The sequence below is a fragment of the Procambarus clarkii genome, chromosome 6 (assembly GCF_040958095.1).
Source record: "Procambarus clarkii isolate CNS0578487 chromosome 6, FALCON_Pclarkii_2.0, whole genome shotgun sequence".
In the NCBI taxonomy this organism is placed as follows: domain Eukaryota; kingdom Metazoa; phylum Arthropoda; class Malacostraca; order Decapoda; family Cambaridae; genus Procambarus; species Procambarus clarkii.
This window is the reverse complement of record NC_091155.1, coordinates 31,082,428-31,107,788: the sequence shown is the minus strand read 5'-3', so window position 1 is coordinate 31,107,788 and position 25,361 is coordinate 31,082,428. Positions and strand designations below refer to the sequence as shown.

The 25,361-nt window shown below is 45.3% G+C and overlaps 2 protein-coding genes across 5 annotated transcripts in view; one reads left to right on the top strand and one right to left on the bottom strand.

Annotated features, from left to right (window-relative positions):
- Positions 1–665: 665 nt before the first annotated feature.
- Positions 666–22,418, top strand: CNPYb (protein canopy b). Its single transcript, XM_045735989.2, has 5 exons — positions 666–1,138; positions 3,020–3,137; positions 3,387–3,521; positions 6,306–6,390; positions 13,789–22,418. The coding sequence occupies exons 1-5, from the start codon at positions 1,021–1,023 to the stop codon at positions 14,020–14,022; spliced, it is 690 nt and encodes a 229-aa protein (XP_045591945.1). The 5' UTR covers positions 666–1,020; the 3' UTR covers positions 14,023–22,418.
- A 93-nt stretch (positions 22,419–22,511) lies between these two features.
- Agxt (Alanine-glyoxylate aminotransferase) overlaps positions 22,512–25,361 on the bottom strand; it is a 33,407-nt gene continuing 30,557 nt past the window's right edge. For all 4 annotated transcript variants that reach the window (XM_045735990.2, XM_045735991.2, XM_045735992.2 and 1 more), the window contains one exon: positions 22,512–23,509. In XM_045735990.2, coding sequence (XP_045591946.1) covers positions 23,350–23,509 — 160 coding nt within the window. In that variant the 3' untranslated portion in view covers positions 22,512–23,349. The remainder of the gene's footprint in view (positions 23,510–25,361) is intronic.

Below are 25,361 nucleotides of genomic sequence, written 5' to 3'. Positions count from 1 at the left end.
CTCCAACCCAGATGATGGGCACTGGTTCCCATGTCTGTGGACCTATACTTACAACCACGTTCTCGTCTATGGACCCTCCCTACTTTGGTACGGCTCTCAGTGTGCTTGATAGAGTTAGGAGGGTGTTTGTCTGGTTATGTGAGGTATTTGTTGACCAAACCACACACTAGAAAGTGAAGGGACGACGACGTTTCGGTCCGTCCTGGACCATTCTCGAGTCAATTGTACATTCTCACAATCGACTTGAGAATGGTCCAGAACGGACCGAAACGTTGTCGTCCCTTCACTTTCTAGTGTGTGGTTTGGTCAACATATTTCAGCCACGTATAGTAAGTAAATATACCATATTTCTTCATTACTTACGTAATGCTAGGACGATTTGTGTAGTTTTGGGCCGATTTGGGCCGATTTGGGTAATTCTATGGACCGCGACGGGGTGAGTCCTGTCACGTCTGGTCTGCAGTGTTGCTAGTTCTGTGGCCCTCAATCATTCCTAGTTAAAGAGTTGATTTAGTTCTGGGATGATTTTTATCACTCTACCTAAAAATCTAACATTCTGCTTGTAACTCATTTTGTATATATGTATTTTTCCCTAAATAAACATTATTATAAGTATAGAAAACCCGAACACTGACACAGCATTATAACCGATCATGTGACGTCATCACAACACTATCTTTGGCATTGTGCTGGGGTTGACGCGTCTCACAACCAATTGCTCAGTCACCGGGAGAAAATCTTCACGTAAACAAACTGCACGTATCATAAAGAAGGGGTAAATAGTCTTGTACGTAGTGAAGACGAACCCTAAATTATTAACAGCAGCAAGTTTCGCTAGGTTCCCACACCAAACCTAATTTCAGACTGCAGCCAATCTTGATGAACACCAAGAAACGAGCAACAGTCACCGAGAGAAAAATCACGAAAGCTACATATGCCTGGTAAAAAACGAATGATTTAAGAATTCCAGTTGGCTTGTAACAGCGGGCATCAAACACAAGGAAGTGTGAAGGAGAGGTGATGGAGGTGCGGGTGTGTGTGGTGGTAGTGGTAGCGACAACCCTGGTACAGGTGGCCAGCTGTGGCAGGAACATCGAGGAAGAGGATTATGGCGTCAAATTTGCTACCGATTGTGAAGGTAAGTGCAGTCCTGCAAATGAACTAAAACAGAAATCAACAAATTTAGATAAGATACATCAGAAAAACCTCTGGTGCCACCAACTGCCTGCTTCTTGTACTTCAGTGAAGAATGTGGTTACATTAAGTATACCTTACAGCGTTGTTGTCTCACTTCATGCAGATCAGCATTCAGTCCCCAACCGTCCAAGTGGTTGGGCACCATTCCTTCCCACCGTCCCATCCCACCGTCCTATCCCAAATCCTTATCCTGATCTCTTCCAATTGCTGTAGGCTTGGAACTTTCTCCTGATAATTCCCTTCCCTTTCTATATTGTTTTCAAATGTAATTATGCAATGTGGTGGTGCCATATTTCCGCAAGTCTAGTGTTTGCAAGTTTATTTTAAAAGGAAATAATTTTTTGTTATCAGGGTTGTAATCGGTTATTAGTTAATTCCAACTTTCATCAAAAACTCTCTTTCAAAAGTGCATTACTGTATGCACTTGCTCATCCGAATTCTGCTATATCAGATATATGGGTTATGTGGCTAAAATCTTGTCCAAATATTTTTCTGGCAAAACTTCACCATATCTGTTTCTGACTTCACCTTAATTTTTTTATCAAAATTACAGGTTATTGTATCATATTTTAGTGTCTGTGCATACTGTATAGTGTTATTATTTATGTACAGTGGTACCTCGTTTTACGAACGTCCCTGTTTACGAACTTTTCGGGTTACAAGCCCGATTTGTTCGGAAAATGTGAAACGGGATACGAACTTTACCTCGGGATACGAGTTTGTTGATATGCGTACAGCCAACTTAGCGCATGGTGACATGGCGATCGCGCATCAGTTTATCAGTGCCTCACACCCAGTGACTATCCCACCTGAATTCTTTGCAAGGATTTTGTTTCTTTTTGGATTTTTTTGCTATTGAGCATAAAATTTGTTATTATATATCTCACCATGGGTCCCAAGAAAGCGAGTAGTAAGATTCAAGGCAAGAAATCACATGTGAGAATGACCATAGAGGAAAAACAAGAGATCATTTGTAAACATGAAAACGGTACACGTGTTGTTGAACTAGTTAGGCAGTATAACAAATCTTCAAGGGAGGAGGCAGTAGAGGATGTCCCTTCCTCATTAATTAAGAAAATGTGTGCAGTATGGGAAGAACTGCAAAGTTTTGCTGAAAAGAATTGCCCAGATAAAGCTGTATTAGGCCGTTTCATTAATCTTTTCAATAACAATGTGATGCCTCACTACAGACGTGTTGCAAAGAAGGGAAAAACAATCTTCAATGGAACGTTTCCTTGAGAAAATAAAGCAGTGAGCCACAACCAGGACCTAGTGGTATGCAGGCAAAACGTGTCAGAGATTGCACTCCAGAGAAATCTTCACTGCCTGATGTTATAATGGAAGGGAACTCCTTTTCCAAACAGTAACACCTCTCCTCCTTCCCCCCTCTTCACCATCTTCCATACACCAACAGGAGTCATCAGCAAGGGTAAGTAATGACTTGAACATACTTTTGTAGTGAAGATTTGGGTGAATTAGGTATAAAATTTACTTTGAAGTGAAGTTTTTGGGGAGTCGGGAATGGATTAATTCATTTCCCATTATTTTTTATGGGGAAATTCGCTTCGGTTTATGAACCGTCTCCAGGAACAGATTAAATTTTTAAACCGAGGTACCCTTGTATCTGCTTTTCCAATACTGTATAGAGATTTTCTTGGAAATGTTAATGTAATTTTCATTTTGATGGCAATTCAGTGTCCTTTTATTAATTCATTTAATGTTCTTAGTTTAACAGTGTTTTAACAGTATCAACCATGTATCAACCAGGTAAGACATGTGTATATTTGCATGGCATTTTAATTTATTTTGTTCATGTTTTCAGTGTGTAAACTGGTGGCCAAGGAAGTTAATGAGAGGCTAGAATCAAAAGGTTCATCTGGAGTAATAGAAACGGGATATAATATAGATGCCAAGAAGAAAAAAACTAAATATAATAAATCGTAAGTAGAAAAAATCACTTGTCTTTTTTATAATCATTAGTCGTTATAATGACTATTAATACCTTTAGTGTAATTTGTCATTGTATCCTATTCATATTACTGTAGAGTAATGTCTGTCTTTACAACTGGGTGGCAGGAGGAACAACTGTACTCACACGATTTCTGATGTAAATGATCATAAATATGTAAATGATCTAGAAGGAATAGACTCGTTCCTCTCAATGTTTCTGATGGTTATTATGTACACAGAGAACTAAGGCTGGTGGAAACGCTGGAGGAAGTGTGTGATGGTATGCTCGACTATCGGGTTCATAAGGAGCGATCAGATTCCACACGATGGGCCAAAAAGATGAGCCAAACCTTCCAAACTCTTCACAATCTTGTGTAAGTGTTGAATAATTAGATATCTTGAAATGTTGGCATTTGAGCAATACCATATACTGCATGGTATGTACACATTATATAATGTGTATAATTTCATTTTTGTATCTAATGCAGTAGTTTATAGTTTTAATTTCTTTATATTTGCAATGAAAGACATTTATGTTTGCCTATGTCATTATATCAGACTCTGCCTCACAGAATTACAGGTACTTCACCCTCTGAACTTGTTCAATGTTGCTAGGCAATGCTTTAACCCTTGTGTTGCTATGGGCTATTTGGCCATTGTCACCCACAGGTGCATAACAAACAAAAATTATTTTTTTCTTCTAAACCTGTTAATTTGTGTTCTCTGATCATGGGAAAAAAATAAAAAAATTGTAAGTGGCATATTTTGCCCGCTATAGGGCAGGGAAGTGTGGCAAAAAAAACAGGCGCTGACTCATCATGCGTCCCAGGCGGTCTGCTCCGCCCCAGCTGTCAGGCAGGAGTGGCCACAAAGAGATAATTACCTAATTATTTCAATGTCTCTGATTGATTTTTCTTCGTTTTTTTTGCTGTAATGTTATTCAGTAGTGTGTAGTGTGATATATTTATATAATAAAATGTGTGAATCATCGCTGTACTCAAAATTATGGTGTGCATATTAGTGATTCAATTATGTTCATCAAACAGTAAACAAATACTTTGTCGGTTATTACACTATATACACAGGTTATATATAAGTATCTGTATGTTTTGTTCACCATAACGAACCACTAAGTTAGTACTATGAATCAAAAAGCAACAAGGAGTGACCGCCACACACCAGTTAGCCACTTGCTGCCGCTCACTCCCTCAACACCTCACTCGCCCACATTCTCCTTCCACCATACTGTTTTTGCTTTTATTCACTATATACAGACATTATATATAAGTATCTACATGTTTTGTTCAACACAACTGTACAACTAAGCTGATATAGTTAGTTCAGGCACTAAGAGACGTCGCTACACACAGTCAGCTGGCGGCTGCCTCCCTCACTCATTCAAGGTCAGACACACTAAAATTTCTCTCCAACAATACTGTTTGTGGTGTTGTTACCCTATATACACACATATATATAAGTATTTACATGTTTTGTTCACCATAATTGTTCAACTAAGCTGGTATAGTACCCAAAGAGCATAGTGGCCACCCCTACCAACATGACAAATCATGCAGACGTTGCCACCTCCCTCACCAAAATGGCTTCTCCACACTCATTTTGCTGTTATTACACTATATATATATATGTTATATATAAGTATCTACATTTGTGTTCACCATAACGAACCACTAAGTTGGTATGCTGAGTGGCAGTGGCAGCCCGCCACTGGCTGTCACTTCCTCCCTCCCTCCCTCACCTCACCTGACTCACCACCATTCTCCTTCCACCATACTGTTTTTTCTTTTATATACAGACGTATATAAGTATATATACATTATACAGTATATAGGTATCTGCATGTTTTGTTCACCATAGTGAACAACTAAACTGGTATAGTGAGTCCAGACAGTAAAAGGTGGTCACACAGTCAGCAGACAACGCTACCTCCCTCCCCACCAAGATTACTCCTCCCACTACAGCGCTAATTATCACAACAATCCTGCTATTATCAGAATCCTGGTAAATTTTATCACAGTCAGGGGTCTTCTGTAATACTATCATCACTAAATAACAGCATGAACATATATATTATGGCATTTTTAGGCAATGCTGTGGTCACAAGCTGAACAGCAGTGCTGTGAGCTCATGCTACGTGCGCCAGCCTTGATGGCTCACTCAGTACTGAGGCCCTAACTCCCGGGAATGTGGCCCACGATTTTTTTTTTAAATAGTGTGGTGGACTGTGGTGGGTATGTGGGCCTGCGGGCTGCTCCAAGCAACAGCCTGGTGGAGCAAACTCTCACAAGTCAAGTCTGGCCTCGGGCCGGGCTTGGGGAGTAGAAGAACTCCCAGAACCCCATCAACCAAGGTATCAACCAGGTAGCGTCTGTTTACAAGAGCCCTGATGAAGGTGAGATGAACCCCGTGTGTCCGCGGGCCGTTTAAATCTTGCGTAGTACTCCATTGCATCATATGACGCGATGTGCAATTTATTGCAAGTTAATCAACCCTTCATATGACGTGTTGTGCAGTTTAAGGGTTAAAGGATGTATACCTGACAGGCTTATGACACAGCCATCCAGCCCAGTGTGTTTTGGTGTACAGTACATTATTATTGAATGCCTATGGCTTAATATGTATGGAGGCAAAAGTGTCCCAAAATGTGATTTTGATAGTGCACTTAACATTTGTTAATATTTTTATATCATTTGCTTGGCTGAATTATATTTTGTGTATATTTTGTACTAAAAAAATTTGTAAAAACAAAACAAAATATTTATACTCCAGATGACTGTCCCAGTTAGTCCAATGAAGGGAGATTCCACTATGCCCAATCACTTGGACTGGACGGTAGAGTTATGGTCTCGATACTTGCAGGTTGGTGTTCAATACCCAACAGTTCAAGTGGTTTGGCACCATTCTTTTCCTCCGTCCCATCCCAAATCCTTATCCTAATATTCCTTCTAAGTGCTCTGTATTATAATCAGTGCACTAAATTGGCTTAGTGCACTTTCCTGATAATTACTGTACCTTATCCTGTTACATATCTCTTATCATTTTGAGCAAAAGGCTTTCTTTGACAATTTGTGTACAGGTGTTTATGGGGAAAATGTACTTTATTAATAACAATACTCAGAATTATTGTTTTGTTATTATAGAAACAAAGGTGTGAAGGTTGACCTTGGAATCCCTCAGGAGCTGTGGGACGAACCATCGGCAGAGGTAGCACATCTTAAGACTCAGGTGAGGTTTTAAACTGCTTGACACACTCTGGCTTTTAGAATTTTGTGATTTTATGGGTTAAGTAGAAAATTAATATAGTACCAGGTACAGTACTGTATTTTGAAAAGTTTTACTTAAATCACATTGCTGCATGAAGTGAAAAGATACAGCTTGATATAGAGCAAAGGGAAAGTTATTTTAGATTTTGATATGGGTGTAAACAGCAATACAAGCAAATTTGCAGACGATAAACTAGACTTCATTATAAATTTAAGGTAAGACTAGGGAGCTGCAAGAAAACTTTAGGTGGTTTCAGCCTATGTTCACTATACAGTATATTGGCAGAGTATCGGCATCCCTATCCCTTGGATAGGGATGGGCACTTAATGTCAGGGATAGCAATGTAGATTTTGATCAGTCCTTTAGCAAAATGTATCTGTTAATTAATAATAATAATAATAATGTAGGCTTATAATCAAGTCTTTTCTGGGGGGAGCCCCGTCGGCTCCCCGGAGCTATCCCAGGCTGATATGCTAATGTCAGACTTTGGCATCAGTCATGTGTATGGAGTTCTTAGGCCTACCGGGGACCACGGCCAGAACCGGGCCCCCTCAGAGAGGCAAGGGGAGCAATGGCCTATAGAAGCCCCCGTGTAGTTGGAAGCATTCTATGTCTGCCATCGACCGGAACAGGCACCCAGAAAGGTAAGCGCCCCAAAACAAACCCCTATTCTGGTTAAAATTGCTACCTAATACCGAACTAGTGGATAGAACTCCCCAACCGAAAACAAGCAAATTAGTGTGACGTCACACACTGCCGCGCCGCTGTCTGCGCAGCTCCCCCCTCCCCGGGAGGGGGAAGGGGGAGCCCCAGACCCCCCGCGCCGGCTACCCACACCTCAGTTCTTGAGGCTGATGCTATAGGCGATGGTCGTGTGCTCTGGCTCCGGTGTCGCTACTGCACTGTGCTTTGAGTGTGGTGTTAGTTTTGTGGGTGCGAGAGCCAGGAGTTATCTTCAGTACTCGGGCTGCATGCGCCTAGGGCTGCCTTCCCTAGGTGCCCTGTAAGTACTGCCCTTGGGGCTTGGGGCCACCTTCCACAGGCTCCTCGGGGTCTGCCTCTGCTGGTCCGTTTTACCTTTCGGTTTTTCGGCCGCCTGTTGGGCTCTTGGGTGTTCTGTTCTCCCTTGTTACCGGCAGGTAAGAGGCAGTTTGCACTGGTAGGGGCGCAGGGTGCTGCTCAGCTTGTAATTCCCGACATCGCGGCCGGCTCTGTTCCTTGGGGTTCGCTGTCCTCTTGCGGGGTTTTGCTTTTCTTTTTGTTTTTGCCTGGTGGGGGGTTCTGTCATTTTATTCAGTTTGTTTTTGCCCTTCCACTGTTCTCCTCGGTGGCGCCCCCTGCTAGGTCCCCGTGAGTGTACACGTCCCTGGGGTTCAGCTTTAGAAGTTTGCTTGGTAGTTTTGGGCGCCGGTTTGCAGCACCCTGCCTGGGACTACCTGAGCGCGAGTCCTCTTAAAGTAAACGCTCAGGACCCTGGGAATCCCCTAGGGGGCGCGTGGGTCCGATGGATGTGACCCCGGAGTCCCCACTCGCTGTGTGCGAGTTTGAGGGTTGCTCGGTCCCCTTGTCTCAGGGTGACCCTCATTGTTTTTGCCTCTGCCACGCTGCCTGTTGGGTCGGTGATACTTTCGACCCTGAGTCCTGTGAGTGTTGCTGCTTGCTTGTGACTCAATTTACCCAATCCTCTGATGATTCTATTCGGGTACAGGCGGCACGTGCGTTGCAGTCTAGGTTTCGTCTGTTGCAACGCGCTCGGTTGGTTGCTTCCCCGGATGCCCCGGGGCTGCCCCGCTTTGCTTTTCGAGACCCGGACTTGGGGGTGGGGGTCGCTTCGATCCTGGTTCAGTCCGCACCTCCTCGTCCTTCCCCTTCTGTTCGTTCTGGTCCCCCGCCCCTGCTTCCGGCCCCGAAGCGTCTGAGGGTTTCGGGGTCGGAGCAGGGGTTACTTGATCTCGAGACTCGGGCAGCTTCGGGGGTTGCCCCTTCCGGGGGGGCGGCAGAGGCATTCGAGTCTTGTCTCCCGGCCGAAGCTTCAGGGTCTGACCAGTGGGCCCCCCTTCCTCCAGCTTTTCCGGCTGCTCCGTCCTTGTCTTGTGGGGTCGGGGCTTGGGGAGAGGACTCGGCCTCGGGTCCTGTGGTGACGGACCTCGAGGCTGGGGAGGGGCTGACTTGGGGGCCTTGGGCCCCGCTGGACCCCGCCTGGGTTTTTCTTCCCACTGAGCGGGGCTTATTGTTACAAGGAGTGGGGTTTTCTTTCCCCCCCTCTGCGTACGAGTTGGATTTGGTGTCGGCCCCTCCCCGGGTACGGTTCCGTGTTCCCCCAGGTACGTCGGTTCCGTCCTTCCGGAGGTTTTCGGCTTATCGCATCCAACCTGGTGTGGTGCGAGCGGCCTTTGCAGCTTACCTCCTGCGTGACCCGGATTATGCCTCGGAAATGGATCCGTCCACGTTCAGGTTTGGGACTTCGTTCCCTTTCTGGCTCCGTTACGAGGTTCCGGAGTCATCCTGGCTAGCAGACTGCCCCTTGTTTGGTCTGGATTCCTGGCATTCCTTCTGTCGTTCCCGCACGCTGGAGTGGCGGGAAGCTTCCACGGTGCTTCAGGTTTTCCTGGGGGGTGAACTTGAGTACCTGAATGAGTGCTTGTTTGCCCCTGCCCTTCCCCGCGATGTGGGCGTTATTCAGCTCCATGTGCAGGTTCCCTCCCTTTCGGCGGCGCTCGTGGCGGAGGACTTGCGCGCTCGGGGCCTTTTGTGTTCGGCCTTACGGTTCTTTTCCCTCCTGGAGCTGTCTTCGGATTGGCTCGTGGAGGATGTGGGGACGCTTGGGTCCGTCCCGGGGTCCGGCACCTTGTCCTCGGCTGCGCGTTCGTCGGCTGCCTTGTTGAAGCTGTTCACGCCGATTTTGCGGGATGCGGTTTCCCTGTTCTATGCTTCCCGTCTCGCGTGTCGGCAGGCGGTGCTGGTTTCCTCCGTGGAATCTGCTTGGGCTCTGGCTCTTAGGCGTTCTTCCCCTTTTTGTCCTCTCCTGTTTGGGGAGTCGGCCGTGGCGCAGTTTATTCAGGCTGCGTCGGCGGCTTGTCGTCCGATGTCGGACTTGTTGGTTTTCCGGGGGTCCCGGGGTGGGTCTTCCCGGAAAGGTCGTGCCAGGGCTCGGGGTTCCTCTCGTCGTGGTAGGCCTCTGGTGTCAGGTTTGGGGTTGGCTCCTCCTGCGGACCCTCCCTCGTCTGGTCGGCGCGGTGTTCGCGCTGTGCGGGGTTCTGGGTCTCGTAAGGGTCGCCGGCCCTTTCGCGGTTTGCCCCTTTGACGGGGCGATGGGGGGGCGGCTTGCGCTGTTCGCCCGCGCCTGGTCCCACGATTCGTGGGCCTTTCGGGTCGTGTCTCGCGGCCTGCGGTGGCGTTGGGTGGCCCCTCCCCCCTTTGGGGGGTCGGGGCTGGCGGGGCAGGCTTCTTCCCCTGCGCTCTGTCGAGTCGTCTTGGAGTGGGTACGCTTGGGCGTCGTCGAAACGACGTCGTCCCTCAGATGGGTTTCCCGTCTGTTTCCGGTTCCGAAACGGGACTGCGCGGACCTGCGGTTCATTCTGGACTTGTCCCGTCTGAACCCCTGGGTTCATTGCCCCTCCTTTCGGATGACTACGCTGTCTCAGGTTCGGCTCCTCTTGGAGCCGGGTGCTTGGATGGTGTCCCTGGACCTCCGGGACGCTTATTGGCATGTCCCGATTCATCCGCGGTTCAGGGACTGGCTCGGTTTTGTAGTGGGGCGTCTGAGTTACCGCTTTCGTTGTCTCCCGTTCGGGTTGAACCTGGCACCTCGCGTGTTCACACGCCTTACACGGGTTGTGGTGGCTCGTTTGCGTCTCCTAGGTGTTCGGGTGTTGGCCTACCTCGACGACTGGCTGGTTTGGGCTCCCAGCCAGTCAGCTTGCTTGCTAGCCAGGGATTTGGTTCTTTCCCAGCTCGCCGGGTTCGGGTTCTTGGTGAACTGGAGGAAGTCCCATCTGGTTCCCTCTCAGGTTCGGACTTGGCTGGGTCTCGTGTGGGACTCTCGGACCGCCTCCTTGTCTCTCCCTCCGGAGTCTCTCCTGCGGCTGCGGTCCCGCCTTCGTCTGTTTCTGGAGGGCCCTCGGGTCACCCGGCGGTTGCTCGAGGGGCTGTGCGGGAGCCTGAACTTCGCGATGGTGGTCTACCCGCCGGGTCGGGTTTGGCTTCGACGGCTGTTCTGGTTCCTTCGGGGTTCCCCCTTCCGCCTCTCTCGCGATCGCAGAGTTCGACCCCCGGGGGCCTTGCGTCGGTTGCTGCGTCACCGGCTTCCTCTTCGGGTTTTTCGGGGTTCAGTGCCTTGGCGCCTACCCGAGCCCTCGCTCGATGTGTACACGGATGCGTCGTCTCTCGGCTGGGGTTTTGTGACCAGTGCTCACCAGGCCGGCCAGGGGCGTTGGGATCCGTCCTTCCGTCGAGCTCACAGTACGGTGCGGGAGTTCGCGGCAGTGTGGTTTGCTCTGGGGAGGATTCGGGTGGCCCGCGGATCGACGATTCGGCTCCATTCGGACTGCTCTCCGGTGGTTCATTGCCTGAACCGCGGGGGTTCGATGCGGTCCTTGTCTCTTTGGGGTTGGTCGCTTCGGGTGACTCGTCTGCTGAGTTCTCGGGGTTTGGCTCTCCTGGCGGTTCACGTATGGGGCGTGTCCAACGTCTTGGCCGACGCCCTGTCTCGCTTCGTTCCCCTCTCCACGGAGTGGACGGTCGACGACGAGTCCTTCCGTTGGCTTTGCCAGACGTTCGGGCGCCCCGAAGTGGACCTCTTCGCGTCGGCGTGGTCGCGGCGTCTTCCCGTTTATGCGGCGCCCTTCCCCGATTGCGAGGCCGTCGGGGTCGATGCCTTTCGGCTCGACTGGTCGAGGTGGGGGTTCCTGTACCTCTTTCCCCCAGTTCGGCTGTTGCTCCAGGTCCTGACTCGCTTAGAGACTTACCGGGGGAGAGTTGTCCTTCTGGCCCCTTGGTGGCCGGCCCAGCCTTGGTTTCAGGCGCTGGTTGCTCGGTGTCCGAACCCGAGGGTTTTCCCGCGGCTCCGCCTCTTTCAGCAGATCGGGCCGGTACGTCACGTAGCTGGTTCGATCTTCTCCTCGAGTCTTCGCGTATGGTTTTTTTGACTCGAGTCTATCATCATCTCTATGGTGATCAGGTGGCCTCCTTGTTGGTGTCCCACCTGAGGGCTTCTTCTCGGCGGCAGTATGAAGTTTCCTGGCGGTCCTTCCGTTTCTTTTTGCGTCTTCGTCGTGTTAGCTCCTTGTCTGTTCGGGTGGTCTTGTCCTTCCTCTCGTGGTTGTTTCAGGACCGTCATCTTATGCCTAACACTGTCGCTTCGTATCGTGCGGCGCTGGCGGAGCCGCTTCAGCTTGCTTTCGGTGTCGATGTTACGTCTGCGCCGTTTCGCAAGCTGTCTCGTGCATTGTTTCACCTCCGGCCTGCTCATGCGTCGCCTGAGCCGTCCTGGTCTTTGGACAGAGTGCTCGCTTTCCTTTCATCTCCTCGTTTCGTTGTGGCCCCTTCGGTCCAGGATTGTTTTTCCAAGGCACTTTTCTTGTTGGCTTTGGCCTCTGGGGGTCGGGTAGGGGAGCTTCATGCTCTCCTCCGGCGCAGGGGTTTCTGCTCTTTTGGTCGTGGTGATAGTTTTGTTCGTTTGCAGCCGTCTCCTTCTTTTCTGGCGAAGAATGAGACTGCTGCGTTCCGGAGGGGTCCATGGGTGGTTGATGCTTGGTTGGTCAGGCCGGGGGTGCATCATGTTTTGTGTCCGGTTGCGGCGCTTCGCCGTTATTTGCGCGCCACAGCTTCTGTGTCCGGGGACGCGCTGTGGGTTGATCCGGTTTCCCTTCTTCCCTGTTCGCGGGTTCGGGTCTCTCAGGTCGTCCGCAGGGTTATTAGGTCTAGCCAGCCTGCGGTCTATCCCCGTGCCCATGACGTTCGTAAGTTCGCGGCTCTTGCTGCCGTATTTGGGAATATGTCTTGGTCTGATATTCGGGCGCGGGGATTTTGGCGGTCGAACAGGGTCCTGGCTGCTCGTTACCTTGTGAATGTCCCTGGCCCTCGTCGGGCCTGTGTTGCTTTGGGTCGGCGGTTGCAGCCAGTTGTCTCGGCTTCGAGTTGAGGGGTGAGCGACGACCGCCTCCCGGGTAAGTCCCTCTTTTTCTGTCTGTGGGTAGTTAGCTCCGGGGAGCCGACGGGGCTCCCCCCAGAAAACCAGCGTTGAATGTAATGAAACGCCATTTTCTGGGTGAGTCCCGGAGGCTCCCCGGCATCCCTCCCTCCCTCCGGTCGGCGGTTTTTCGCGTTTGACATCCAGCCTCAAGAACTGAGGTGTGGGTAGCCGGCGCGGGGGGTCTGGGGCTCCCCCTTCCCCCTCCCGGGGAGGGGGGAGCTGCGCAGACAGCGGCGCGGCAGTGTGTGACGTCACACTAATTTGCTTGTTTTCGGTTGGGGAGTTCTATCCACTAGTTCGGTATTAGGTAGCAATTTTAACCAGAATAGGGGTTTGTTTTGGGGCGCTTACCTTTCTGGGTGCCTGTTCCGGTCGATGGCAGACATAGAATGCTTCCAACTACACGGGGGCTTCTATAGGCCATTGCTCCCCTTGCCTCTCTGAGGGGGCCCGGTTCTGGCCGTGGTCCCCGGTAGGCCTAAGAACTCCATACACATGACTGATGCCAAAGTCTGACATTAGCATATCAGCCTGGGATAGCTCCGGGGAGCCTCCGGGACTCACCCAGAAAATGGCGTTTCATTACATTCAACGCTGGTTTTTTTCCTTTTAGAAAATAAGGACAGACTGATTCTTGCTTCTATATATAGAAGCCATAGTAATACAGTAGTAATTCCGATGTTATACTGCAATTCTTCCTTGCTCTCATAAGATCTGACTTAGATTACACTGGGCAGTTTTGATCATCATACTGCAGAATGAAAATAAATTGTGTGGTGAACATAGAGAACAAATTATTTAGTTTATTCTCAGCATTAGTGATCTTAATTACAAAAATGGATAAAGAACTTACACTCTCTTGAGAGGAGTAAAAGATGGGAAATATGACTTGAGTGAATAAATGGATCATGATCATATTTCTAATTGGCTTAGGAAATTTAGGTAAGGATTTAGGACTAATTCAGATTTAGGAAGGATATAGAAATGTTTGGTAGTAGGGTGAAAAAGGTTTCAAATCGCATCATTGCAGCAAATATTTCAGACTTTTAGCAAAAGGTTGGACAGATATGCGATAGAGATACTTGAGAGATACCCCTGTCTTGCATGGGTCAGTAGGCCTATTGCAGTGTTCCTTCATTATTGTGATACTTTATGTTCTTTTTCAGTGCGAGGGTTTCATTGAGGATTATGAAGATGACATCAATGATTGGTATTTTGGAGACCAGGAGACTGGTCTTAAGGAATCTGTTTGTTTGAAAGTTCTTGAGGATAAGAAATGCCTCTCTGAGCCCTTTGGAGAAGACATCAAGAGTGATTCCAGTGATGATTACCAAGATACAAAAAGAAATGGTAACAGGAAGAAAGGAGACTCAGAGAAGTCTAGCAAATCAGAATTATAATAGCTTGTAGCAGTGATTATTAGGGTCTTGTTCAAGATTTTAAATTTCTTTGCGTGTGGCATAAAAATAATATAATTATATTAATCTAGAAGCATGTAGTTTCTGATAAATAATTTTTAGGTAATTTGAAACTGCATCATATTACCAGATAGTGTATACATAACTTCATGGCCCATTACTACAGTATTGAACTCTTACATTCCATTTTCATCACCTCATAAGGTACAGTGGTACTTCGGAATACGAGTGTCCCTGTATACGAGTTTTTCGGAATACGAGCAGGATTTGCTCGGAAAATGGGCCTCGGAAGGCGAGGGTTGGTCTCGGAACACGAGTATGTTGATACACGTACAGGCTGACTAGCGCGTGGTGACACGGCGATCGCGCCTTAGTTTACAAGTGTCTCGCGCCCAGTGACTATCCCGCCTGAATTCTTCACAAGGATTTACAGTTTTTTGTCATTTTTTTGGCCATTTGAGCATAAAAGTTGTTATTATATATCTCGCCATGGGTCTCAAGAAAGCCATTGGTAAGGTTCAACCTAAGAAAATAGCTGTGAGTAGAGGCAGTAGAGGATGTCCCTTCTTGATTAAGAAAATGTGTGATGTATGGGAAGAACTGCAAAGTTTTGTTGAAAAAACTCACCCAGATAAAGCTGTATCAGGCCGTTGCATTGACCTTTTAAATGACAATGTGATGTCTTACATGTCTTACATTAAATGTGATGTCACACATATACCATGGCCACACATATACCAAGGCCACACATATAACACGGCCACACATATACCACGGCTACACATATACCATGGCCAACATATACCATGGTCACATATATTCCATGGCCCCACATATATCATGGCCACTCATATACCATGGTCATACATATACTACAGACAATAATACAAAGATACTACTTACTACAGACAAGTGTTAAAATGTAAGGAAAAACAAGTGTCCTTAGACAGATTCTTAGTAAGATAAGTAAGTCCTACTGGTATGCAGGCAAAATGTGCCAGAGTTCCAAGAATCCCACAGAGTGGGATTCTTGGAACTCCATATTCATCAAGAACTGTAAAAAACCACTATCGCAAGCCCTCCACATTCTGTGGAGACAAAGCCTAGATACTGGCGTTATTCCTGATATACTAAAAACAGCAGAGATAGCACCACTTCATAAAGGAGGAAATAAGGCAGAGGCAAAAAATTACAGACCGATAGCACTAACATCGCACATCATAAAAATTTTTGAGAGAGTGCTAAGAAGTAAGATCACAAAATACATGGAATCACAGCATCTCCATAACCCCGGACAACATGGTTTCAGAACAGGGCGCTCTTGCCTGTCGCATTTGCTGGACCACTATGATATGGCATTAGATGCTGTGGAAGACAAACAAAACGTTGATGTAATTTACACAGATTTCGCAAAAGCTTTTGATAAATGTGACCATGGTGTTATTGCACATAAAATGCGTTCAAAAGGAATTACCGGAAAAATAGGCAGATGGATCTACAATTTCCTTACCAACAGAACCCAATGTGTAATAGTCAATAAAATAAAATCCAGCCCATTAACCGTGAAGAGCTCAGTCCCCCAGGGTACTATAGTCAGATGTAGATCAGGTCTTTCTATACAATGGGCTATGTAAATAACATAGCCCATTGTATGGGCTATGTTATTTATGGGCTACAGTAAATATGTAGCCTTTAGCCTTTAGCCTTTTGTAGCAGTAAATATGTATTTACTGTAGCCTTTCTATGGGCTACAGTAAATAACATGGTGTTTAACGAAGACAAGTTCCAGCTCATGCGCTATGGAAAAAATTAAAATATAAAAACGGAAACCACGTACAAAACTCAGGCAAATCATAACATAGAACGAAAAGGCAATGTAAAGGATCTGGGTGTACTCATGTCGGAAGACCTTACCTTTAAAGAACACAATAAAGTAGCTGTCACAACTGCAAGAAAAATGACAGGTTGGATAACAAGAACTTTTCACACTAGAGATGCTATACCGATGATGATACTTTTCAAAACGCTTGTGCTCTCTATAGAATGGAGTACTGCTGCACAATGACAGCCCCTTTCAAAGCTGGAGAAATTGCTGACCTGGAGAGCATGCAGAGATCCTTTACTGCTAGAATCCACTCGGTAAAACATCTAAACTATTGGGACCGAGTAAAGAGCCTAAATCTGTACTCCCTTGAACGCAGGCGAGAGAGATACATAATAATTTACACGTGGAAAATATTAGAGGGGCTGGTCCTAAACCTGCACACAGAAATAACATCATATGAGACCAGAAGACATGGCAGGATGTGCAGAATACCCCTGTTGAAAAGCAGAGGTGCAACAGGTACTCTGAGAGAGAACTCTATCAACATCAGAGGCCCGAGACTGTTCAACACGCTTCCGCTACACATAAGGGGCATAACTGGCAATCTCCTCACAGTGTTCAAGAGAGAACTGGATAAGCACCTCCAAAGGATACCTGATCAACCAGGCTATGACTCATACGTCAGGCTGCGAGCAGCCGCGTCCAACAGCCTGGTTGATCAGTCCAGAAACCAGGAGGCCTGGTCGACGACCGGGCCGCGGGGACGCTGAGCCCCGGAAGCACCTCAAGGTAACCTCAAGGTATCAAGGTAAGGTGTGCACACCAGTGAAGTCCTCACTGCCTGATGTTATAATGGAAGGGGACTCCCCTTCCAAACAGTAACACCTCTCCTCCTCCCTCCTCCTCACCATCTTCCATATGCCAACCAGTCATCAGCAAGGGTAAGTAATAACTTTAACATAGTTTTGTAGATTTATTTAGATGAATTAGGTATAAAATTTAGTTTGACGTGAGGTTTATGGATAGTCAGGAACGGATTAATTCATTTTCCATTATTTCTTATGGGGAAATTAGCTTTGGATTACGAGTTTTCGGAATACGAGCTGTCTCAAGGAACGGATTAAACTCTTAAACCGAGGTACCACTGTATGTTACTTTCACTGTAATGCTCAAAACTTTAACCCCTTAACTGCGCGGCCTCCAAATATGACACCCCCCCCCCAGTGTGCAGGAAATAAAATCTCTGGAAAAAATTCTCTTCTGTTTTTAAAGTGTCAAAAACCCTTCCCTGAGTAAGGGTATAGTAACAGAAGGACGAAATTGTCAGTACTTTAGCTGCTATGGGGTCCATAAGTTGGTGCATGATGTCATCATTCCCTGGTCGCCCGTGTCATATGCCCCTGGGGCCAGAAGGGCGCTCGGGGTAGGATTCGTGAGTTGCCGCGAATATATTTTTGTTAATTTTCTAAGCACAGTTCCAAATACATTTTATATACTTTTACGTGCCAATCCTATGTATAATGAACACGTACACTATATTATGGCAGTAGAACATCCGTACTGTCCGAAGACACTGTGTTACGTGCATGACACATGTGTACACATATCCGGTACATATTTCCATTGTATTATGCTAATTTATGTATATATACAGTCTATTTACACACTATACACTATCACACACTATATATATTCACCATGAACACACTCAGAACTCCGCAAGTGTCAGCTGCCACACCCTCACTCCTCCAACATCCAGTCTCTCCCTCACTCCTCCAACATCCAGTCTCTCCCTCACTCCTCCAACATCTTACTCGCCAACATTGCTCCTCCCACCATACTGTTATTGTTTGTATTACACTATTTACACATGTTATGTATACCTATCTACATGTTTTATTCACCAGAACTATGCAAGTAAGCCGGTATTGTGTCCAAACTTTACAGTGGCCACCATACACTGCAAGAGAAATCACACAGCAGCCATCAGACGACGCTACGATTACGTTACCTCCCTCACCAAAACAGCTTCCTCCCAACATACTCCTGTTGTTGTTACTACACTATATACACACATTGTATATACCCATGTACAAATGTGTTCACCATAGCGAACCACTAAGCTAGTATGATGAGCAAAACAAGAGGGGCTGCCACACAGTGAGCTACCTCGATTCTCTCCCTCACCACAATTACTTCTCCCACAATACTACGCACATATGTACATGGGTATATACACACACATTGTATATACCCATGTACATATGTGTTCACCATAGCGAACCACTAAGCTAGTATGATGAGCAAAACAAGAGTGGCTGCAACACAGTCAGGCTACCTCGATTCTCTTCCTCGCTCCCTCACCACAATTACTCCTCCCACAATACTATGCACAGTGCTTATCACCACAATCTTGCTGTTATCACAATACTGGTCACTAAATCCTGTAAATACAAAATTGACCACAAGTTTATTTTGTAAAGGAACCTAAGAAGTCGTTTGAAGATTCCTAGATGGACGAAATAAAGCTATGGTGCTGTGGCTAGCACTGTGAACATCGTGAACAGCATTGAATCACTAATATTTGAACATTGTACACAGTCATTATCACACTCAGGCTCTTCTGTAATACTATCATGGCTAAATAATACAAGTTATATATATATTTTGACATTATTAGGCGATGCTGTGGTCACAAGCTGAACAGCAGTGCTGTGAACTCATGCTTCGTGCACCAGCCTTGGTTGCTCACTCACTACTGAGGCTCTCACACCTGGGAACGTGGACTACGATTTTTTTTAAAGATGCTTCTGTTTACAAGAGCCCTGAGGAAGCTGATGTGAACCCCATGTAGCCGTGGGAGTTTTGAATGGAACGAGAAAATACAAATACCCGGAGGCGGGTAGCGCACCCCAGACGTGGGCCTGTAGGCCTTTAATGCGTTGCGCAGTTAAAGGGTTAATAACTTTTGCCTCCCAGTTTGATTATACATTACAGTACAGTGAAACCTTGATAGAACACACTATTGGAAACCTTTCTCAGCTGAAAAGTTTTGTCATTTTTGTTTTTATTTAGTAAAGTTTTATTTATTTAGTTTTATTTAGTTAGTTATTTTATATAGTTTTATTTAGTATTTTTTTTAGTATCCACTCAATTTAACGGCCTCTTTTATACCGATCTGCCGGTAGTAACGACCGGTTTGGGAGACCGGTATTTAGAGCCTCGTATAACAGTCTGGTGGTCGATATTACCGAAGGTCGGTATTGTCTTGGCATCAGAGGGTCCTCACATGGCAAGCAGGCCGCCTACCCCTTTCATCCCCCTCCCTCACTGAACCTCTACCCCCGACACCCTCACTTTCTGCCTCCCCCCCCTCCCCCCAAGACCCTTCTGGAAAATGGCTCAGTAGACTGCCAACCAACCAGAGACAGCCTGGAGAATATCCATCTAATAAAGCATTCATGAAACAAGTATTTTATAACTTATTATCCTAATAATATTACTAAACAAAATCTGTAAGCAAAAATGTATATGATGTACATCCAGAATTTAATTAAGAAACATCTGGTTAACTGGGTCAAGTGTTAGCCTTATCTCTTCCCTTCCCCACCACCGACACCCCCCCCCCCATACTTCCCATACACACGCTGTCTCTGCTTCATCTCAACATCCATTGTGCTCCATCCCTCCCTCTCGTCTTCCCTCCCTCCATCCTACCATCCCTCCCTCCTTCCCAGCTCCCTCCCTCCATCTCTCCCTACCTCCTTCCCGCCATCCCTTCCTCCATCCCTCCTCCCTCCATCCCTTCCTCCCTCCTTCCCTCCATCTCTCCCTCCTTCCCTCCCCTCCATCCCTTCCTCCCTCTATCTCTCCCCTCCATCCCTTCCTCCCTCCCTCCTTCCTTCCATCCCTCCTTCCCAGCTCCCTCCCTCCATCCAACCATCCCTCCCTCCTGTCCGTCCATCCCTTCATCTCTTCCCCTCCTCCCTCCCCTCCATCCCTTCCTCCCTTCTTCCCTCCCTCCCCTCCATCCCTTCCTCCCTTCTTCCCTCCATCCCTCCCTCCTTCCTTCCATCCCTCCTTCCCTCCTTCCTTCCTTCCATCCCTGATGGAAGGAAGGAAGATTTTCACGCTGATGTGAAAAGGTTCACGTCCGGGCACCTGAACATCCGACAAGGCTGTAGGAAAGCAGCAGCATCAACAATCCACTCTGGAAACGAAAAGGAACTGGGATAGACCGTCGGCAAGGATGTTGGGCACTCCCTGCACGTGAATTGCATGGAGAATGAAACCCAGTAGCCAGAAGAGCAATCTGAAAAATCCAGCTCCAAAAGCAGGGACCGAAGGGAGCTTCCCCAGTTGAGATAGTGAACTACAGGGTAACAGTCTGAATGGAGCCAAGTTACGGAGCCTCACAGAATTCGAACCCCCTAGCAGGGCAAGCCACATGCTGCAAACTCCCAGACTATACTGTGCGCCTGATGGAGAGGGGACCCTTGCCCCCCGTCCAGCTTGGAAAGCGCTGATCACAAAGCCCCAACTGAGAGCCGAGGCATCCATGAAAATGTCGAGCGAGGGTAGAGGAAGGCACCAGGAAACCAAAACCCGATGAGAAAGCTGGCAATATAGCAACTGGTGCAGGGTGCATGGGGTCTGCACTCAACAATCGTGGCAGCAGCAAAAGGGGGTGCCATGGAGAAACTAGAACAGACTCTGAAGTCAAACTCTGCCCAGGGGATAAATGTGACAGGCAAAGTTGTTCCACAGCTGCTTGAGCAACAACAGTCACCCAGGGCCAACTCAACACTGATAGATAGTAGTGGTGCAGCCAGGGCCAGGGAGCAAGACCGACTGAGTTCCAAACAAGGCCCAGTCAAGTTCAAACCTGGAATGGAACCAACTGGGACTTTTGCCAGTTCAGGAATCTGAGCCTGGTAAGCTGGGAAAGAACCAGATCCCTAGATGACACATGGACTGGCATTAAGCCCAAACCAGCAGAGGCAACCATGCACACACTACACACATCAGCATAGAACTGATGGTGTTACTGATGCTAGCTACCTCCCCCATCCTCCAACGAGTGGGGGTGAACGAGCTGGTGCTAGTTTTAAACTTTTTCGATCGGTTACATTGTTGAAGGAGTTCTGATGTGGGTTCTCAAAGCTTTGGTCTCTTCTATCACTAGCTGTGTTCCATTTTGTTTTGCTGACTTTCTGGGTGCCTTCCCTGGTGGTGGCATAATAAAGAAATAAATGCTACTGTTGCAATGTTAGGCAGCAGTGCCAGGGTTCTGGCTGTTGGTCCCTGGCAGGCCATGATTGATGCAACCTAGTAGTACCTTTCCCTTTCCTGCCAAAAAGGCAAAAATCTGTAAATTAATACTTCCCATGCTTCAGTCGATTCTTAACATATACTGTAGTTCTTCTCATTCTATACGAGTTATACTTTTGTATTGCATTTTCCTATAACATTATGATTCCTTGTCTATCTGGCACTACAGAAGTCTCCTCAAATTATACATTTCTACATTAGAGATGGAACAACTCACCTAACTGCATCTCTTGATATTCAATACAATCTAATCACCCTGTGGTTTGTTACATAAATACTTTTTCCCTGTTCATAACTTAAATTTTATTAAGAACTGGGATATACATTTACTTTAGATTTAGATATACAGTACATGCATTTTTCATTAAAAACTCAACATTATTATTTTTTGTACATCAAGTTAAGGGTACTCTACTTCACTTGTGCTCTAGGGTCACATTCCTCTCTTCTCAAACTCTTGCTTTTATCTCCCTGAACTTTTATAGTGACAGCAGGAAATTTATGCAGTATTGTGTGTGTGTAAAAGGTACACAATGGTATAGTTGGGCGTCTTAACGTATTATCGACAGAATCTTAATATCTTGACCATTAATCAAGGGAGACTTCACCAATGTCTGTGCTACATATTCTTCCCGGCTTGGCACCTTTTTTTTTTATATTACTTCAACGGTGTCAAGACCAAGAGAACTGAGGATCTTATAGGGGAACAGATACCAATATATTTTAATGACATTACAATTTTGATCTAAAATTTTGACAAAGTAAAATTGTCACAAGCTGTAATGAATAAAGTTAGAAGAGTTGGCTGTGTATTCAAAGACTTGATCCATGAAACCTGGAAATATGATGTTGATTCACCTCACCTGTTAAAACTGCACTTGTCAAATGTCGCTAGCATTTTAGTTTTGTATTTATATCATTTTACAATAGTGGCATTTTAACTGGATACCTATTTTTTTATAAAGGAAGATCATACATGCAGTTCAATAACTTGGATTTTATACATATTTATTGTTAGAAATAATGTGGTTTAGGTGGTAAGCCCTCAAAATACTTTTAATCTTTAAAAAAAAATTTGGTTTGCTGTTCAATTTGTTTTTACCTAATTTAAGTACAGTATGCAAGTTATTTGTCTTTCGGCAGCTTTATATATATATATAAAGTAAATATACTGTAAGTACTGTTAATAAAAGCCTATTACATTCTCTTGACAAAGTCCCAACTTGACGTTTCCAATCCTTAACTCTTGACAAGAGACAACCTATCACATATTGACTGGTAATGTTTATTACATAGGTAAAAAATAGTGTTTACAGTAAAGTGTATTCATATAATTATTTACAAAAACTATGGTTGAGCACAAACAATTTCAATTGTGGAATTATCTACCTTTATATATATTCCAGTATATACACTATTGGTCAAAACAGGTATAGGCTATCTGTTCTGCAGAATTACCTGGAAAATATTCACAATCCAAATTTTTTGTCATATTTTAGCTGAATACAGTAAAAAAAGTACAGTAAATACAGAGTTAATGTCAGAGTAAAATACAACACTAAAATTAACAATACCATATTTAAAATTTAACAATCTTTAGTCCCGTACTGTAACTAAGTTCAGTTACAGCAAGAAATTTTGTTGTTTCTATTTTATCTCACAATGTACTTTTTTAGCAGAAGGTTAGCATATATTTTGTTGCCAAAATCGCATGGAAAATGTTAATTTTTCATATGAAAACATAAACCATGTTTTAATTTTTTTTTTTTGTTGGCACAAATCCTCATTCATCTAGAAAATCTAGGTATAACAGGATTGTTATTCCTCCACTGAACTAAGTTGTGTTTATGCTAGACACTGCTGTACATACAGCCATGAACAATAAACTATCACTTGGAAAAAACACGTACTACACGACATGTTTGTAAACCTGCCAACTAATTATAGCACCTGTTAAAATTGTCAGCTAGCACCGGTTAGAATTTTACATTGCTTAAATATTGATGAAAGCAGACAAACTTTAAAAAGTTTAACATAATCTTTGAGAGAAGCTTTTTATATAACATAGATCAACAGCTTGCTTTATCCCACACCGCCAATTCCTATACAAGGTATCATCAGACCCTTATGATTCTTGTTAAGGTCCTGATATATTACAGATTGCTTTTAAGAAATTTTTCATTTGCTAAAGCTTCTTTCATGATCTTGAGTACCCGATCCACATTTTCTGGGATGCAGTTATAACCCATGAGACCAATACGCCACACCTTGCCTGCAGTAGGTCCTAAACCACCACTTATTTCCACTTGGTACCTGTTTAAATAAAAGGCGATTTTTACAACTGAATTCTTACATAGTAGTAATGTTTCATACTATATTTTGTACACTATTTTGTTTGCCTTAATGATATACTATGTTAATGGAGGAATATTCAAATTATTTTAGATATACTGGCACATGTGAAATGCTTATGATGAAAATAAAATTTAAATCAAAGTATGTGGTTAACAGTACAGTATAACAAATGCTCAATACCAATTTTAACTTTCTAATCATTAATGTAAAGTTAGCATCACTAGAAGTCTTAAAAGGGCATATCTACAAAATAAAAATCACTTGGAATAAAATGAATCCTATTTTCTTGTATACATTACATTCTCAAAAATTTGTACATACTGTACTGTACAGTATTGTGTAAGGCTCTAATTACCCAAGGAAACAATACTGAAGTATAACAAAAATTCATCATTACTGTATTAGTCAAGCAAATTTCAGTGTTTTATCAAGTTACATTACATTACAAGAACATTACTGTGCAAGAGTAATGCCCGAACCACTGTGCATGCTAGTGGCTTTACAAGAATGTAAAATAATCAATGCTATGTACTCTCAAACCCAATGTACCTTGTATATACAGTAAGTAATTATCAAAAGAAGGTACCAAACCGGGAAGGCTATGTAGCACCATCAAAGTGTGAAATAATCAGAAGTCGCTAAATATCACCAAGAATGTCAATACGAGAACAGAAACGCATAAGGCGAATGATATCAAAAGTATCCGATTCACCAAGAATTCTATCAAGGGACAAGTGACCACAAGGGACGGTCGGAAAGCAAGGCACACGCACGTCCTGGAAGTCAGGATATTCAACAAGGATATGCACGACTGTAAGAGGGACAACGCAATTCGGAAAATAAGGAGCAGGGCGGCGCTCCATTAAGTGACCATACGTTAAGCGAGTATGGCCAATCCACAACCTTGCCAGAGCCGTTTCCCACTGCTGGTTACAGTGGCAGGAAGGCCACGGGGACACACTACGTTTGAGAGTATGCAGCTTGTTACCAACTACAGAAGACCAACAACCCTGCCAACGGGCAAGGATGGAGGAATGAATAAATGGATAAGTCGGAATAAGGAATACCTTTACGGGATATGAGACAAGAACGGATAGCTTCTCTAGCGGCAGCATCCGCACGCTCATTCAAATTAACACCAATATGGCTGGGAACCCAGCAACACTACTGATTTAAATTTACTAGAGATAAGAAACAACCAATGTTGAATCTCGATGACCACCGGATGGACAGGATTAACCCTTAAGCTGCTAAGGGGTCCTGAGGACATTTACACCCCTGTGCACAAGACAAAAAAAAATTATAGATTTTTTTTTGGAGAGGGAGATTACCACGAAGGCCAAAAGAACAAAGTTGGGACATAATATGGTATCTCTAGGTGGTGTCATATGCTTTTTCAAGGTCAAAAATGCCAGCAGCAACAGAGGTCTTGTCAGCAAAAGCAGTATGAATATAGACCTCAAAGTTCACCAGGACATCAGTCATGCTACAGCACTTGCGAAAACCAAATTGAGAAGGGGAGAGGTGGTGGGAGTGTTCTAAGAATCACATCAGATGGACACCGACCATACGTTCAAAGAGTTTGCAAACGCAACTCACGAGGGCAATGGGGCAGAAGTCATTAGGGGATGTCCCCAGAGACCCTGGTTTCCGAATAGGGAGAACAACCGCAGTGAGCCAGCCTTTGGGGACTGACAATTACTTCCAGACACGGTTAAACAGATTCAATAAATACTGAGACCCGCATGGAGGGAGATGGCGAAGCATCTCATAATGAATGTCATCTGAGCCCGCTGCCGTAGAACTGCAG